Source organism: Dermacentor silvarum, chromosome 1 (assembly GCF_013339745.2).
Source record: "Dermacentor silvarum isolate Dsil-2018 chromosome 1, BIME_Dsil_1.4, whole genome shotgun sequence".
Lineage (NCBI taxonomy): Eukaryota > Metazoa > Arthropoda > Arachnida > Ixodida > Ixodidae > Dermacentor > Dermacentor silvarum.
This window is the reverse complement of record NC_051154.1, coordinates 97,833,098-97,852,383: the sequence shown is the minus strand read 5'-3', so window position 1 is coordinate 97,852,383 and position 19,286 is coordinate 97,833,098. Positions and strand designations below refer to the sequence as shown.

The window sequence follows — 19,286 nt, the reverse complement described above, 5'->3', positions numbered from 1 at the left end:
GACATGTACACACAAGCGCTGACTAACAACTGGTTTTATTGTCAAGGATAGCACACCTTATATATGCCAGAGTGAAGCAAGTGAAAGGGGAAAAACATAACAAGGGTAAACTCGTGCCAACAACGCAAGCGCAATGCAGCCAACCAAGCGCAACAATACGCAAACAATTATTTTTCTTTCCAATCTGAACCCCCAATAGCCGCATCCAGAAGATCAAATTCAGCATCAAAGAGAACAAGGGAAGGGGTGCTGAAGCACTTGCTACCGAACTTCCCAATGTGGCAGACTTCCAAACTGATGCGCGCGGTCTTTTCGCTACTCTTTCCTATAATCGTCGTCTCTTTTAACCGGGCCACACAATTGGTACACTTGCAAACGTGCGCAACTATATGTGCGTATTTATCATCTAGTTTTTTTTCAGTCTTAGAGCATGTTCCCCTAAACGGTCATTGACACAGCGACCAGTTTAGTCGACGTAAAACATCCCACAAGACATGGGAATGCAATACACCACTCCAGTGGAAAATTTAATGAACGGCGGTTGGTGGTTCTTCGTGAAGGCTTGCGGCCCCCGCGCGCTTTCACTCGCACTTACGGCGCGCCGACGATTTTATGGCCCTTGGACTCATGCTCCACGTCTCATGCTCCTCCTCCGCATCGCCCTTGTTGGTCTCCTCTCCCATCAGTGGGCGCACCTCGTTGAGAAGCGTGCGCGCTACTGCCCTTGTCGGCAAGATTTGCCCGCGGCAACGCATTATAACCGGTATTTCGGCTCACGCGGCTGCACTGTAAGCGGTATGCTTATACATGGAGTGCTATAGGAAAATTAATGGGAGTCTGAAAAGACTGTACTATAGCCGGTCCTGCACTATAAGCGGTTACGTTAGAAGTGGTCTATACTGTGTATGGAATCAGAGGCTTGCAGCATTCCACCAGTGTCAACAAACACAGATCTTTTATGTTACTACTGCAGTGTAACAGTGACTGTGAAGATGGATTAGAATTGAAAGCTGAATTGGAAAAAGTAGTCGCCTTCCTCGTGAAGATGTGACACAAAATATTTCACTGCCCTTTGGTGGTGCATAGGGGGGGGCCCTTTCATTGGCTTATCCAGTGTTTTCTAACAGCATACCCCTGCCTTTCCGTGCAGCCAATGTTGGCCGTGAGGACAAACAGTTGTTACTATGAAGTAATGGATATACAGTTGAACCTTGATATAACAAACACTGATATAACCAATTATAGATTATAAGAAAGTAAATATAAAATTTGATTGGCCATGCTTTATTTCAATGGAGTATTCTATTGCTATAATGAAATCGATAATGTGGCATCCAACACTGTATGGGTCATAGCTGAAGCAAATTTTTGTTTGCTGGTGTCTTGAAATGTGTATTCTGGTAAGAAAAATGTCAAATACAGTCACCGGCCGATTGTTCAGACACCCTATTTTTCAGACTCGCATTTATTCAGACTTCCCTGTGGTGCCGCCAGCTACCCCTAGCACTAGAATAATAACTGAAATTGTGGACGCCGCACAACTTTTCAGGCATCAACCGCACATTCAGTGCCACAAACATGGCAGCCATGAACAAAGTTGCTGTCAAGTTGACTGGCATGAAACTACAACTTAGGTTGTCAACTCCAGATGAAACGGCACTGGTTAGGCCTAGTGGACTAAGCAGTGTGTCTGGTTATAAGCCATAGTGGGAAGCTCGCCGTCAATATGTTCTCACTTAAAGACCTTATTAGCAGCGATCGAGCGTGAGTTAAGACACTGTCTTGACTGACAGCCATAGTAGCAGAGTACGGATCCACATGCGGTGTCCTCCGTATCCTAAAAGTCTGGCGGTGGCGAAATTCAGCGACAGCAACTTCAAATTGCACATACTGAACACGTTTGCCATTACTGGCTGGTTAGACGGCAGTTGACAAGCCAACGTGCTGATCCCGCATGGTAACACCAATCGCACGGATGTGTGCTCCTGGCAATGCAGAGTGTGCGCATGTACCAGATTTTTGCGTGTATTAGCTGCACGAAAAATTTTTAAAATTTTACGGTAAAGTCAAGGTGCGGATTATATGCAACTTTCACAGTGTGGCTTCACGGTAGCACGCATGGTGCTGACATAAAACCATACCTCAAGGCAAAGTTCAACGCCATCTTAAGTTTTGTTATCTCCTTGGGAACCCCACCCTTGCATGTTGATGCTCCCTCTCCCCTCTTTCATGGTCTCCCATTCTGCTCCTTTTTTCAGATTACCATTTTGTGTTTTCGTTGTGTTAGCAGTTGGCGAATAGGGCATATGGCGCTGGCGAACAAAAACTCGAATCACGAGAGCTACGCTCGACAGCAGTCCTTTACAGTGTAGCAGAAGATTATCCGTGTTGCTGAAGATGTTGGGACCAGGACCGCTTGCTGAAAATACGACGTGGAAGAGTCCTGCTTCTACACGACTGTTTTTGTTAAGATTTGAGCATTGTTGTGTGCAGTTATCTCTCTGCAGGCTATATGTGCGGGTTTCTTCTTTTTCTTTTTCGAGGTGTTGTAGTTGGGGGCGGGGTGTGGGTTATACGAGGAAGTGAATTATACGCGAAAAATTATGGCATTTATTGTTGCTGCTATGTTTTGTGTCAGCATGGCAAGATGCTGATGGGCCATCAAAATCTGCAGAAGACCTCTTGCTGGCCCATCGGAAGCACCCCGCTTGCGTTTCTTTGCGTAGACCTGATCATAATTTTTTTCCACCTGTATCTGCATGCATGCTTATAACGAATGTCGACTATAACGATGGTATTTTGTTGTCCGATGCTTTTTTGTTATAATGAGGTTCGACTAATGAAGTGTGGCTCCCCCTTCAGCTTCATTATACTAGGCTTTAGCATACTTTGTTGAGTAATATCTTACAGAATAGCCAGTGCACCACTAATAAGCGCTGCAGGTGAGATATCTTTGTACTTTACTACGGCCTTTCTTTAATTTTATGCAAGATTATGTTTGTCACCGTGAGGGAAGCGAGTGCCGGAGGAGGAAGGCGCCTGGAGGTGGAGAAGATAATCGCTGCGTTTGCGCCCGTTCCGTTTGTGCTTCGACGCCACGGTGCTCGCTGTGCATGTTCGCATTGTCTCTTCTTTGCATGTGTAGCAATATGCGCTTTCCCTGTGGCACACCAGGCGTCGCACCGTCGAGGTCAATGTAGTGTCCACAACCGCATTCACGTCCTTTCCATTTGTGCTTCGACGCCACAGTGCTCGCTGTGCGGTGCCGCAGTGCTCGCGCCGTCCATACGCTTGCGCAAAACCCGCGTTCATGAAGTTAAATGTCACTAACTTTTAGATGTGAAGCAGCTTATGGTCGGGGCTATGTCATTCCCTCCCTCCATCCATCCGCCGTGCGGCGTCCACACCCGCACTGCGCATCCTCCCCCCCCCTCCTCTCCTTGTCTCATCTCCTCTCCGACGCTCCTCTCCTCTCCGAATTGCGCAACGAATGGCAACACATGTGGCTCCGCGCACGATAATGCGAAGCAGCTTAGGTTAGAGGCGCGACGGTAGGCGCTGCATACTTTGCTGGGGGGCGCCACTGTAGTTCACGGTATAATGGCGTGCGCGCGCGCTCCGCTCCTCTCATAGTCCTCCCGCAACGCCGCGATGAATGCCACGGACAGCGCCAGCGTCAACGCCAGTGTCAGCGCCGTGGACAGCGCCACGGAAAAGAGGGCTCGAGCTGCTGCCACGAAACGGCAGCGGCGACAGGCCGATCCCGAACTTCGAGTCGACCCCATGGCTGCTTCGCATACTACTCAGGGTTCCCCTACAGGAAGATGGTGTAATATTTTTTTGTTGGAAAATTATGAGCAAGACTGGTCTTTGATGGTGACCAAAAACAATTATGATAATAATTCGCATGTGGGCAAGACGCTGCAAGTGTAAAGCTGTTTGCATAAATGCTGTGACTAGTGAATTTTTTGTTGTTCAGACTTTTTAAAGATAGTGAACTATCTGATCTTTTCAGGCAGCTGTGGAGCAAGACGGATCAGTGCGTGTGGTCAGAGGCCAGCATCATGTGGTGCTGCGGGAATTTCATACAGTGTACTCTTCCTTACCGGGCCACAAGGTTGTCTGAGTTTACATCTTACATTGTTTTACTACTACCTTACAGTAACTTGTTGTGTGCATGGTTGCCACATGCCCATGTTTAAAGAAGAGCATTTCTGTTTTGCAAAAACTGCCTCTTCACAGGTTGTATGAGTTTGTAAGTTGCACGTCTGGCAAAGGAACATTGCAGAGTTGAACAGCTAAAACCTAGTCTTGCTAGTCTCATAGAACTCGCTCAGCGTTTTGTTAAAACAGTAGGGATATGTGATTATAATCAAATGTGTTGAATGTAAATTGAACGTAAAGCTTTAGGTATTGAATCAAACATCAAGCAATCAAATGCAGGTGCATTTATTTACCACTACATTTTGTCTTAACATGTTGAAATATCTCTATTATTTTGACAATATAAGAGTGGACTAGTGAGATATTACAGTAAAAGCTGTAAACTTGATCCTTGTTTATTTGAAAAGTTGAATAATTTGAATTTGCCATCTGGCCCTCTAGCACGTCCTTTATTCTATCACATCAGACATTATTTAACTCGGAGGCATTTGGTCGCATACCAATAGTCGTATTGCAAGTTAGTTGTTTAATACTCTGGAGTGCAATAGGGGCTGCAAGTTTGATTGGAAATAGGTGAGGCAAAAGTAGTGGTGCCAGCCAAGCAAAACAAAGCAACACACTGCATATCACTATGAACATTACTCAGAAAGGCAAGGCTGGCACCATTTATTTCCTTCCTCCAAGCTGGCATCATGGAGGTAGGAAAACTAAGGAAAAGTCCCAACAATCCCAGATTGATTGCAAGAAGTGTGGGATCTTTATGGGATAAATGAGTGGTGTCGAACACAGGTGACTATTTATTTCATCACCCATTGCTTCAGGTGCCTGCTGCCTTGTATCCCTGATAAGCTGATATCAATGGGTGTTTTGGAGTTATCTCTTAACTATCCATGCCTTTGCCATCCAAATTCAATTCTTTAGGATGAACTTGGCCTTTTCCACACATTTTAAGCTTGTGCACAGGGAGCTCAGCTCTGAGGACATCGCGGTGCACCGAAAACAAGGCCTTCGAGATCATGGCGGGTTGTACTGTTGCAACAGCAGAATGCCAGAGCCATTCCTACATTTATTTTCTTCATCTTTTGATGGTATGACCAATTGGTTGCCATTGCACTGAGGGAGCCATTGCTTGATGGCAGTGCGATGGGGATACATACCATCTATATCAACAGCATGAGTGTTGCTAAGGCAGCTATTTGTCATTGCTTCCTCGATTCGTGTTATTTTGGATGGAACAAGATTTTTTTTTTTTTTTCACAGAGATATTAGTTTCACACTACAGGAACAGTCTTCATTTTTACTAAAAATAATATGAAGCTAGCAGAGAACAATGCCAAAGAAAGCATAGGGAAACTTTAACAGTTCTTTTATATTGAAGCAAGACAATGAGGTTGGCTGGCTATCATGGTTTACTTACAAGCCGTTCTTAGTAAGCTACTCTCCATGTTAATGTTCTCGTCCTCTTCCTTACTAATACTGATGCTTTTATTCTGTTACGCTCGCCCACCCCAGCCGGAAAAGCTGTCCATCTTGGACAGGAGCGTGTTATGGATTGCCCTGTGAGGGGTCTTGCAAACGAGGAATTATATGGCTTCAGCTGGCTTGCTTGAGCAGTGAATGTACACCGCAGAATGTATAGCAGGTTCCTGATAATAAGGAAATTTGATTCAGTAAGTGTGTGTTCTTTTTTAGCAGAACTTGTCTTCAACTTGCTCTCCATGGCATCGTAGCCGGGTTTTGTCCTAGGCGGCACGACACGGCGGCAATGGTCCCCACCCATTGCGCCCTTCTGCAACTGCACAGAGTTGCGACTGATCAGCCGGCCACAGTCGAAGCAACAGGTCGCTTGCAGCAACCTTTTCATGCGAGTCTTTGTTGCCCATGGGCAAAGAGCTTGCTTTTTTTTTGGCACCACGCAATGTGCGGTATCTCTCTCTCATCCGTCCGCAGAGGACTTGACCCTACGCCGCAGTGTAGATATAGTGCACGTCTCCCACCTGAATCCTTACCATCGTGGCTCTTACCATCAAGAGCTACCAATGAAGTGTGGGCTTCATCTTTACACACGTACATAGTCATCATCACCTTTCATCTTTGTCTTCTTTTGTGGTCTGGTGTGCGTGCGTGCGTGCGTGCGTGTGTGTGTGTGTGTGAATCTTGGTGAGCGTCTCAGATGAGAGTCATGCAGTATCAAGGTGTATTTTAGGACATAGTAAGGGCCTTGGTATCAGGACAAAAACTGCACAATACTTGGCCACCTGTGTGTGTTGACGCATAAGAACCAAGTCCCCAACATGGAAAGGAACTGGAAGCTTGTCCTTTTTCACTTTTGTGGCAACTTTCTCTTGCTTATGGAGTATGAGATCGCGCGTTTTCTCCCTGGCTGCTTGTAGTTTCACAATGAAGTCTTCGTGTTTAGATAATACGTGTCACTGTGAATGAAGCCCAAGTTGTGGTTCACCAGGAAGGATGGCCTTGCATCCATAAACCAGTTGAAATGGTGTTTGTTTTGTGGTCTCCTGTGGGAACGTGTTCATAGTGAAAACGACTGCTCCAATGTATTCATCCCAATCTGTGTGCTAGGAGTTCATGTATGCGGGTAAGGCATTAGTAAGGGTATGGTTTGTGCGTTTTACAAGTCCATTTGTCTGGGGATGACCTGAAGATGCAAATGCCCATGCTATGCCATTAGTGTCCAAGGCATGTGAGAACTCTTTGGACATAAAAGGAGTACTGTGATTGATAATCAAGAGACGTTGAGTGCCACGGGGGTGGATGAAGACTGCTTTTGCTTTTACTCACTTGTTGAAATAGTCAGTTGCCACGACGATGTACGAGGTCTGTTAGAAAAGTATCCGACCTTATTATTATTTTTTTTTTGCGAACACCATATGGATATGAAACAAGCACGCTTGCATCAGCCGACCTTGAACTTTCGTGCACATGCGAAAATTTTTTCCTGCCTGCCGATAGCATCAGTAGCTGTGACGCAGCATTTGAGTGAGGTAGTGTGCAGTGCTCTCGTCGGTTTTTTTATTGCATGGAAAATGACGGAGCGACTGGAGCAGCGCTACTGCATCAAATTTTGCCGGAAACTGCCCAACAGCCAAGTGGAGACCATCTGGAACATTCAGACGGCTTTCGGTGACGATGCTATGAGCAGCACACAGATTAAGGAGTGGTACAACCGGATTAAAGACGGCCGCACATCGGTGGAGAGCGAGCCACACTCCGGCGGCCATCAACATGCCGAAATGACCAGGTCATTGCCGAAGTGAACGTTGTGGTGATGCGGGACCGTCGTGTGACTATCCGAGAAATTGCGGCAGAGGTGGGCATCAGCAGTTTTTCTGTACATTCCATGATGACCGAAGAGTGGCCATGAAGAGAGTTGCGGCAAAATGCGTGCCGAAGCTGCTCACGGTGGAGCAAAAGCAATTTTGTGTTGAAGTCTCACAGGACATGCTGGATTCCACAAACAGTGACCCCGACTTCATGAACACCATAATCACTGGCGACGAGTCTTGGGTGTACGGGTACGACCTGGAAACAAAATCTCTGTTGTCACAGTGGAAGCATTCCATGTCACCAAGACCAAAGCTCAGGTACACTAAGCTCGCATTTGGCCATGTTCACGACTACACCGTGCTTGACTAAGTGCTGGAAAATGATGCGCAGGTGCTTTATACGCTCTTCTGAGCTGTGCACAAAGAACTCCCCTGGCAGCCTGAGCTGTCTTCGGAAAGAAGGCCCGCCAAGTGCGCAGCAACGTCAAAGTGATGCTGACTACTTTCTTTGACTCCCGCGGTGGGGTACACCACGAGTACGCACCACAGGGTCAAACAATCGCCAAAGAGTACTACAGAGATGTCCTCCGTTGCCTACGTGATGCTGTGCAGCGCAAGAGACCGAAGTTGTGGTCAGCAGAAATTGGCGCATCCATCATGACAGTGGTCCTGTATATTCCTCGCACTTGATTCAGACTTTTTTGACGAAAAACCAGACTCCTGTAGTTCAAGAGGCTCCTTACTCTCCTGAAATGGCCCCCTGCGACTTCTGGCTGTTTCCCAAAATCAAGAGGCCATTGAAAGGAGCGCGATTTCAGACAAGAGAGGACATTATGGCTGCAACGACAGCTGAGCTAAACTCCATTCCGAAAGAGGCCTTCTCGGAATGCTTCCAACAATGGAGTCCCAAGGAGACTACTTTGAAGGTGATTAGGTTTCCAACGCTCTAGTTATGCCAGTTTTTTTCTTCGGCCAAAGGTCGGATACTTTTCTAACAGACCTCGTATCTGTTTCCTCGCAAAGAGTTCGGAAAGGGCCTCAGGTGGTCTATAACAACTTCAAATGTGGATGTACTGCGGAAGGTTAAATTTGCTATACGTACCTTATTATTATTAAAGGAAAGCACAGTTTCACTTATTCTTCTTACTTATTGCATCGCGAGGGTCTAGACTGTGGGTTTCTGGTTGCTTGCTTCTAAAATTGCATACCACTTGATGCCTGTGTTTTAATGAATGTTTTCCACATGCAGTTCGATGGCCATGAGCTGCAGTGGCTAACACTCCCTGGGCTAGTTTGTGAAATTCTGTTCAGTAAATCTAGCAGAAAACTATAAAATGTTGTCCGAGGCAAAAGTTATGTCCTTCCGCATGAAAAGTTTGAGCTGCAAAAACGCCATCAAAGCGCACTCGCCAGGGCGCGGAAGGCAGTAAACACCGCTGCCCCATTTGTCACATTATAAACAACTTGTGGAGGCTGCGGGGTACGTGCCGTTGCTCGCAGCACTCGGAGAAACACGAAAGCTGATGGTTCCTTCTGTGCAAGGGGGATGGGGAGGAATGAACGCACGATACAACATGATCAAGCACACGCTAGGGGAGGGGAACGCGCCTCTATCTGCCCTCTCTCCTTAGCGTGCGTCTCCTCCTCGCACGTCCATGGACCGTATCATGGAGGTAATCTGTGGCAAGTGCAAAGAGCCAGCCGAGATGGTTCGTGTCTTGATGCACATTGTTTTCCTGCGTGTCTGATATGCCTAGTGTTGGTGGTCGAGTAATCTCAAGCTTCCGAGACATAGTGCGAAGCGTTCACTCATGTTGTGACAGCGAATTTGGGGTCATTGAGTGAGATCTGTTTATGTTTGTCTGAGCGTGCGTGACACTGATAAAACTATGAAGCTTACTTCATGTTTTCTCTTTGCTATTGCCGTCAATGCTCCGCCTTTCTGGCGAAACTGTTACTTTTTTTGTTGCTGCTCAGGACGAATATCAGTATATTTTTACATTTGTGGGTGTGACGTGTTGACGGCTGCGGGCTCTAAGGGCGGTCAGCCATGGTGTCCAAGATTTACGGTGCCTCGCGACACAACACACGCAAATCTCGGGCGCTGTGAACCGCATCGATGCATTGCTCTCGGCATGATCTGCACCACATGTGCTGGTGCTCGTAATCAAAGAAACATGTCACCAAGTGCACGTAGAGTGTTGTGTTCGTTGGAGGAGAGCAGTGTGATACTACACTGCACATTGTTTTTAAAAGGTGCAAACATACAGAAACTGCCCAAGTATGTTGTTTTGCCTTAATCGAGTGGAAGGAAGGGGGGGGGGGGGTTCAAGAAATTCATATTTAGGTTGCCTTAAAGTGTGGGGTCTCACATGTGCTCTTGGGACAAAGGAACGACAACACAGTAGTGCAAACAATCAAAAGGGCATTTATTGGACCGTGTATCATTGCGCGCAAAATGACATGGACAAAAGAGGGAACATGAATAACACACACGAAGCGCAAACTATCAACAGATTTATTGCGAGAAGACGTGACCTTTTTATACCTTGCCACAGGCAGTACAGCGCATGACACCAAGGACGGAACCACACCGACACAAAAAATCAACACGCACGTGACGTGCTATTCAAATACGCTATTTCCTTAGCTGATAGGGTGATAGATGCCATGCTAATACACTTATCTTTTAAAGTTGTGATGCAGTGGGCCTCAATAATGAGTCGTGTCATCTCATTGTTCGACTTTTTAATGATCATGCACTATTTGAACATTGGTCTACAGCCGCATTCATCACAATGAAATGCCAGCCACCCTCCCGTCTTGTTATTTACGTTGTTAGCATGCTCGCGGAGCCGGTCGTTGATGCAACGGCCCGTTTGTCCGATATAAAAACGCTTACATGATAAAGGTATCTTATATACGACGCCGACACTGCATTTCACCCATTCATTTTGGTGATTCTTGCCACATGCTTTCCTCTTTCTTTTTCGGGTTAGTAATTTTGCAAATTTTTCCAAGCTTATTCGGTGCGGAAAACACGACTCGAACATTAGCTTTTTGGCCGATCTTCTTGATGTTGTGCGACACTTTATGGATGTATGGGATTACAGTGAACTTTGTTTTTTCTTTCTCCATCTCTTGGGAGGTGGGGACCACGGTGGAGCCAGATGCCCCGATATTCTTAAGTTGCTTCTCCGCTACGGACACTAACAGGTGCCTCGGGTAACCTGCTTCTAAAAGGCGTGAAGTTTGCTGGCCCAAACTTCGGCTCGTCATGTGTGGGCAAGACTTTTCCAGGGCGTTCTTAAGGCAGAGATTGGCAATTGCCCTTTTTATTAGTTTTGAATGGGCTGATTTGAACGGGAGCAGGGGTTTGTTTGCTTGTGGTTCATAGCTCCAGCACACGCAGTTTTCTTTAAAAGCGAACCTGACATCAAGAAAACGAATATTGTCTTCAGTTGGAAGTTCATGGGTGATTTGTAATGGATACAGGCATTTCTCTGTGAGAGCAAGAACTTTTGCGGATTCTCGGCTAAAATCTGTCGGGTCACACTCTAAAAGAAATAAAAAATCGTCTACGTATCCGAACCCTTTAACCACCTTAGTGGGTCGAAGTTCAGTGACTAACGACTTGTCAAGTTGTGATAAAAATAAATTGCTTAGGACTGGTGCTATGCAAGAACCTATGCAGATGCCTTTTTTCTGTAGGTAGTACCTGTCCTCCCATTTGATGAAGGTGGATTTGAGATAAAACTGGAGAAGTTCCAGAAATTGTTCATTTGAAATACCGGACTCATTCTGAAAAGCAACCCCCCCAAATGCGTCAATAGCGTGGTCCACGCATCTTAACAAACCTTTATGTGGTAAACTGTAGTATAGGTCGGTGATGTCAATAGAAAAACCTTTAAGATTTTTCGCTGGGTGTGCGTTAATGAACCGTAACACCTCGTTAGAGTTCTTAATGAGCAACGGGTCGTCAACTGGTAAAAGTTCCAGTTTTTTTTGCAAGAACCTGGCCATTGCCTTCTGCCATGTGTCGTGCTCAGACACAATGACCCTAAGAGGGGCGTCTACTTTGTGGGTTTTAACTGTGAAGAAAACTTCAAGATGGATCTTGCAACTCTTATCTATGCTTTTCTTTAGCTGTGCAAGGTTAAGCCGCGAACATATTTTCTTAGCTTCGCTTTTTTGTTTCTGCATGGAAATTCCTTCGTAACTCTTAAAAGACTTTTCGATGGCTTGTCTGGCCTTTTCACTGAAGGTGCCGGAGGTTAAAACTGCGAATCCCCCTTCTTTATCGGCCTGCAGCACACATAATTCATTATCCACTAAGTACCGCACCACGCGTTTTACAGGAAGCGAAGGGGTTGTCTGCTTACATCAGTTTAGAATGTCCACACCTTGGGAAATGCAGTTCCGGGCTTCGTCTTCTGGAGCAAAATGGGAAACCTGCCGGACGTAGGAAAGCAGATCCGGTGGTGTTGTTTTGTCTTGTACGGCGAATTTTGGTCTGAGGCCTAGCACTCGACGCACGTCATTCGGCAGATGCACTTTTTCAGGAAGATAGACAGGGCAACTTGGTGCAGGTCGTTCCTTTCGAACATGGTTCCGGAGCTGTCTCAGTTGCAGCTGCCACAAAAATTCCGTGGTACGGTCTGCGATGAGCTGAAATTCCCTCAGGATGCTGTTTGCCCTGGGTATAGGCGCTGTCTGGCGTATTTGTACAGACAGGTATTGTCTGTAGGGCATCTGCATAGGTTCTTGCATAGCACCAGTCCTAAGCAATTTATTTTTATCACAACTTGACAAGTCGTTAGTCACTGAACTTCGACCCACTAAGGTGGTTAAAGGGTTCGGATACGTAGACGATTTTTTATTTCTTTTAGAGTGTGACCCGACAGATTTTAGCCGAGAATCCGCAAAAGTTCTTGCTCTCACAGAGAAATGCCTGTATCCATTACAAATCACCCATGACAACTGAAGACAATATTCGTTTTCTTGATGTCAGGTTCGCTTTTAAAGAAAACTGCGTGTGCTGGAGCTATGAACCACGAGCAAACAAACCCCTGCTCCCGTTCAAATCAGCCCATTCAAAACTAATAAAAAGGGCAATTGCCAATCTCTGCCTTAAGAACGCCCTGGAAAAGTCTTGCCCACACATGACGAGCCGAAGTTTGGGCCAGCAAACTTCACGCCTTTTAGAAGCAGGTTACCCGAGGCACCTGTTAGTGTCCGTAGCGGAGAAGCAACTTAAGAATATCGAGGCATCTGGCTCCACCGTGGTCCCCACCTCCCAAGAGATGGAGAAAGAAAAAACAAAGTTCACTGTAATCCCATACATCCATAAAGTGTCGCACAACATCAAGAAGATCGGCCAAAAAGCTAATGTTCGAGTCGTGTTTTCCGCACCGAATAAGCTTGGAAAAATTTGCAAAATTACTAACCCGAAAAAGAAAGAAGAAAGCATGTGGCAAGAATCACCAAAATGAATGGGTGAAATGCAGTGTCGGCGTCGTATATAAGATACCTTTATCATGTAAGCGTTTTTATATCGGACAAACGGGCCGTTGCATCAACGACCGGCTCCGCGAGCATGCTAACAACGTAAATAACAAGACGGGAGGGTGGCTGGCACTTCATTGTGATGAATGCGGCTGTAGACCAATGTTCAAAGAGTGCATGATCATTGAAAAGTCGAACAATGAGATGACACGACTCATTATTGAAGCCCACTGCATCACAACTTTAAAAGATAAGTGTATTAGCATGGCATCTATCACCCTATCAGCTAAGGAAATAGCGTATTTGAATAGCACGTCATGCGCGTGTTGATTTTTTGTGTCGGTGTGGTTCCGTCCTTGGTGTAATGCGCTGTACTGCCTGTGGCAAGGTATAAAAAGGTCACGTCTTCTCGCAATAAATCTGTTGATAGTTTGCGCTTCGTGTGTGTTATTCGTGTTCCCTCTTTTGTCCATGTCATTTTGCGCGCAATGATACACGGTCTTATGGAAAACCAACAAGCCCAAGTGAAAACCCTATGGCATTTATTGCACCTTTCATACACTAATGCACACTAGCCAAATAACAACCAATAGAACATTCACACGGGCGGACAAAGGAATGACAACACAGTAGTGCAAACAATCAAAAGGGCATTTATTGCACCTTTCATACACTAATGCACACTAGCCGAATTACAACCAATAGAACATTCACGTGGGTGCGCGACAAATCAAGGAAGTCCGACTCACCGCGACCCGATAGCGAGCGAATACGTTTGCCCCATGCTATGACACCATCGCCTAGTCGTTCACGTGTACAGTCACGCGAACGGTGGCGCGCTCGAACGATCCGTGTTCGTCCATACCGGTGTTCTGCTCTTAGCCTCGCGTGAAGCGTTCGTGCGTGTTGGTCGCCGATCCCAAGCCAAAGAGAGAGCGCCTTCGACCTTTTTCTCCAAAATCACCCCGCCGTTCGGTGGCGTTAGCATCGCGACACTCGCGCCATCTCTCGCAATGCGCCGCAACTCCGCTGCCGTAAAGCTACGCGGCGAAGCCGTATTACGGGAGCCATGCGGGGAAAACAACATCAGGGGACGCGTGAGAGTCGCGCATCCCCACAAAAGTAAATAATTCTTATTGAACGAGTTTAACTTATTGAGTGGGTGTTATTTGCACCATGCATTAGCTTAGGAACTGGTGTCTTTGTGCAACAACTGTGGCTCTCCTGCAGCAGAATAATTCCTGCAGTCTCCACTTGCATTGGTCTCTCTCTTGCCAGGCTCCAATAAATGGTTGTTATGCCTTATATTCTGAACAAATATCGAAGAATTGTTGAACAAATATTCAACAATTTAAAATAGTGAATTCTTTAATTAGATAGCAAAGAATATTAAATTCAATGTTAGCTAAAATGTATCATTCTAAACTGTTCCTGAAAGTTGAAAAACTGTGATGTGCTTTCTCTGATAGGCATTTTTTATTACTTACATAGCCTTCAGACTTGAAGCCTGCAATTCCAGTCTACCCAGCTATTGGTCTGGTGGCACCGACATTTCAGTATGTGCGCTGTGCTCTAGTACACCCTGTTCATGTCAAGCATGACTTTGTCACTAACAGGTAAGCTTTTTTAAACATGGCATGCCTGGAGACGAGTTTCTTTACTTCCATTAGCTTCTGTAGGAAGCAGCATATTTACATGCATATGATGTTTTAGCTTATGACAATCGGGAGATCATGAAATATTTGCGTTCCTGAGGATGTGAATGACATGAGTGACGTAGCCATAGGCTAGCACTAGTTCATTCCCACAGTTGTGTTGCAAACAGTCGGGAGCATCAGTGACAGCCTGCTGACAGCCAGAGAAGTGGATCAGCTTGCTTCACCAGATGCTTGCTGGTCACGTCATTAGAGTCCAAAGATACTGCAGGGAAAAAAAAAACTTTTTGGCAAAGTTTTAAATATAATCCTGTCAAATATGTTGTCGAAGCTTCAGCAGCATTCTATGAGTAAAAAAGATGAAACGAAGCATTAAAAACTAGAAAGAGACTTCCTTCGCCGTACATCCTGATTTAAACATGTTTTTGGCTACATGGTGAATACCTGGCCTTTGTATTGTGCTTTGTCTAAAAAATCTATAGGGTATAATGTCGACTCTTTGAGATACATTCTACTGTTATGAATTCAAGCTGAATGTCTATGTATATTACATTTGAGCAATGCACATGTGTAATTAAGTACTTTTCTTTATTTCAGGCTACTGGTGATACCAGTGAGTCTTCTAGTGTACAATCCTAGCTTTAGGCCCGTAACAGTCACAGTGGAGCCAGGCAATAGGTATGTATTGCCTTTCACTTTTTATGACTGCATCTCCTTGTTATTCATGAGAAATTTTCTCTTGAAGTTCATATATTTAGTACAGGGAGTTGTAATGCTTTTTTCAACTTATGGCAGGATGGTGGTAGAAATGGTACGCTTGTTTCACATAATGTGTGGAATGCTGACTTGCGACATCCTAGTACTTGCCACTTAATTTCGCTTGTAAGGCAGTCAGCATCTGAAGTTGCACATCTTTATGCTAGACTGTATGACATGAGCTTTGCAGTTTTGCCTTTTTGCAACACTTATTCTCAGTATTTTACACAGTACGAAATCAGGCTTGAAGAAGTAAGGTTTACTATTTCCACATTTGGTGACCACCATGAATAGTGCGTGCTTTAATCTGCATCTGCAGATATAGCTTTCTCCAAATTAGGTGCCAGTCACAGTAAGATGGGACATCATGCAAGAGGCTGAGGCACACATTGCATTAGAAGGTCTGCAGGGGAGTACAGATGCCCTCCAGCTTAGCGAGACTCATACATTCTTCTGTTGTCGTATATCTTGTAGATTTTGCATTTGTGGCTTGTAAAACCTGGTTAAGAAGACTGATAGAAATAGTAAACTTTACATGGTGCATATTTCCAATTTCCTGCTAGCCTTATTGAGAGCATAGGAAATAGAACACCCTAAAGGGTGCCTTCAACAGCTGCATATTGATTGGAAGAGTAATACAGAAATACTCTGTGTTGAGATATTAACGTAACACACATTGAAGAGGCCTAGGTGGTTGAAATTAATCTGTAGTACTTCACTATAGTTTCATGCACCATGGCTAATTTTGGGAGCTTAAGTCAATCTATCAACAGCTAAAAGAGAACCAAATAATGTCTTAACTCTGTAGATATCCTTTTATCGCCACTGTGATCCAGCAGCTGTGGCATACAGCTGCTGAGAGTAAGATCATAGGCTTGGGTCCCAGTCATGATGGCCACATTCTAATGGCGACAGAATGCAAAAACAGCTGTGTACTAGAATTGCAGTAAGCGTAAAAAGCCCGATGTGACCCAAATGGATGCAGAGCCCTCCTTCACTATAATGCCTTGCATAGCTCAGTCACTCAGCCAAGAGGTCTTCAAGCTATGTATGTGATGTTTTAGTTCAAGCAATGCTTAGTATGAGTTTGTGCTTTGAGCAGTGTGCACTCTCAAGTGCTTTCTTTCACTATTGCCATGTTGCCCTCAAAGTGTCTTGCTGCACATGCCTAGAAAGAACTCTAGCTCTAATATTCCTCAGCGACGTGAGTGCTTGTCAACATTTTACCCAATAACAAGCTACGAACACTGTTGCTGTAATAGATTTTTTTAACATCTTGAGACAAGTGACATAAACAAAACATTTCAAGTAGTTTTCTTTGTTTTTTCGCTTTCTTGTTTCTTACTGTTCATTGTATTGTGCTCTTGCGTCAGCTTGCTCAGATCATCATACCTGTGCAAAAAGCCCTGTAATGTGTTGAAGATAGGCTAGTAGTGGTAAATTTACTATTTCACCTTAAATAAGTTTTGCTAAAATTCTAGTATACACTACAGAACAAGCTTAAAAATAATAATGCTTTTATTTATATTATGTTGTGTGGCCTGTGCTTAGTGTTAGCTTGTTAGTACATATGTTCTCTCGTTTATTTTTAACATGCTGGCTGCAGGACACCAGCTGCTGCAACAAGCCCTACGACGACTCCAGACGTGGTGGCAACCGATGTTGGTGGTTTTAGCTGGACAACAGCTGTGAGGCGTCACTTACCAATCAAGTCTCATGCAACAGCTGCAGTAGCTCTTTCAGCTACTTTTTCAAAGGCTGGCACATACAACATGGCTGCCTTGCATGTGAGCGTGCTCACAGATGATGGACGTCTTTCACATGAACTGTTGTGTCCTAGTCTCATGGTGGTACAACAGCCACAAACTCTCTAGGCTTTAGTTTTAATGCAACAGGCTGTTTCACTCTGCTGGTGGAAGACCTAGATGTTACCTCAGTTGAAGTGGTAAAAATGTGCTTATGGGTGCTGTCCAAATTGAGTGGTGTTCACATTATACAGATACACCATAGCCCGAAATCTGTCTGTTGACTGGCAGGTTAAAATGAGCTGTTGCTGTGCCGTCAAGAAACTGCTGTGTTGCTCAGGTTTTTTTTTTAGATTTCAGACTGGGCCGTCGTAGTATGTGTCTGTTAAGACTGCTTTTTGGTGAAGTACATTGCTATGTCAGGGGCCAGTGCTTTGAAGATTTTCAACCTTAAGAGCGGTGAGCTGGTAAGCTGTACTCGGTCTACCCTAAGCAGTACCATGAGCTGGAAGATTAGGGAAAGTTCATGCTGCCCAGAGTGCAGGCTTATGTACAACACACACAGAATATATCTTGAAGCCACATTTCCCAAATTGGGTGCGCCATATGTCTTGCTGGTATGCTTGGCGTATACACCTGGTTTGAAAGGCTTTAGGCATTGTCATGTGCTTATCGCTGTAACAAACATGAAACACACCTGCATTAACATGCCAACATGAGTTTCAATATCTTGTGCATTAGAAGTCACACTGCATAGTTAAGTGGGCCTATTAAAGATATTTTATTGAAAATAGTAATGTGTAAGTGCAACGATGGTGTATGCATGTTGATAGCATTTGTGGAGTCGGATATTTTCTTTTCAGTGTTGGAAACTGTTTGCAGCCAAGACTAAAAGTGTTGCTGCATTTCTATTTTCACATGCAAAATATGGATCACCGAGTTTGAAAGGCATTGTTTACATTATATTCTAGCAGCTAGGTAGGGGATTCGATGATACAAAGCACATTTTAGAAGAACCTGCTTTTGCAGTAGTACACAGAATCCTGTCTTTGTACACGCAGCAAAGATCTATGTTGAATGACAGAGTGAGCCTGATAGCCATTATGCAACTTCATAAAGTTGTTAGGCTGGGCCAAAGATATGTAATGATGCCATCAGTCAAAATTGCCTAAGTAGTCATGTACATTCAGTTAATGTTACTTCGGAGTACATTACTGCCAGTCAGCAAAAAGTGGAAGCACATGTGCTGCTCTTTCTTCTGAAAGAAATGACATCCTTGTGTGCCATAAAAGTACATAAATTCTTATACGTAAAAAGTTATATGAGCCGCTTCAGAATTCTTCCAGTAGCTTCCTTTAAAATATCCTACTTGAAAATTTCACAGATTTTATGCTGCTCTCATGCATGGTTGCAAAGTTTATTATGTTGGATTCATAAGTTTTAATATACATTAAATGGAATATCTTTAGTGTATTTTTACAGATTCTAGCAATTGCTGGTACCTTGCAAGAAAGCAGTGGACAGAATTGCTACTCGGATGCCTAAAGAAATGCTGTTCTTGCTTTATCGATTATGGAAAAATTTAAGTGCATCTCTTGTTAAACAACCTTTTGCTGCGTTTATCTAGCTTAAGAGCTCATGTTTTTCTCGAAACAGCAGCCTAGTGACAGCAAATGAATTATTTGCCATGAGAGTGACTGTATGTGCATGTGCAACATTGTATGCATGCCCGGTACATAAAAAAAATCGATTTCAGTTCCCACTTTGTCACATTTTTCAAGAGTGACTGCAAAGGCCTGATTCTTACCAGCAATGCCTAATTGAGGTCTGTTTTGCATGAATAAAGTTTAAAATGCTGTTTGATGGTGGTTCTTGCATGATATCTTGTGCTGTGAACCTTTTGCCATTTATGAGAACAAGCTGGCTTGATGCTCAAGGACTGCAGGTGAGAGAAACCTTGACCCGAGTGCGATGGGACCTATGTAGAGAATTATTTCACTGCTGGTTTTTCACCATTAAAGAATTGAGTCTATGAGAACAAGCTGGCTTGATGCTCAGGGACTGTAGGTGAGAAACCTTGACCCGAGTGCGATGGGACCTATGGAGAGAATTATTTCACTGCTGGTTTTTCACCATTAAAGAATTGAGTCTATGAGAACGAGCTGGCTTGATGC

General features: G+C 44.6%; 1 protein-coding gene across 1 annotated transcript in view; it reads left to right on the top strand.

Annotated features, from left to right (window-relative positions):
* Positions 1–18,975, top strand: part of LOC119433262 (trafficking protein particle complex subunit 8-like) — a 142,644-nt gene extending 123,669 nt beyond the window's left edge. Inside the window, exons 24-27 of the mRNA XM_037700413.2 lie at positions 4,016–4,117; positions 14,448–14,572; positions 15,209–15,289; positions 16,974–18,975. Of these exons, the coding sequence (XP_037556341.1) occupies positions 4,016–4,117; positions 14,448–14,572; positions 15,209–15,289; positions 16,974–17,241 (576 nt within the window). The 3' untranslated portion in view covers positions 17,242–18,975. The remainder of the gene's footprint in view (positions 1–4,015; positions 4,118–14,447; positions 14,573–15,208; positions 15,290–16,973) is intronic.
* Positions 18,976–19,286: the final 311 nt, after the last annotated feature.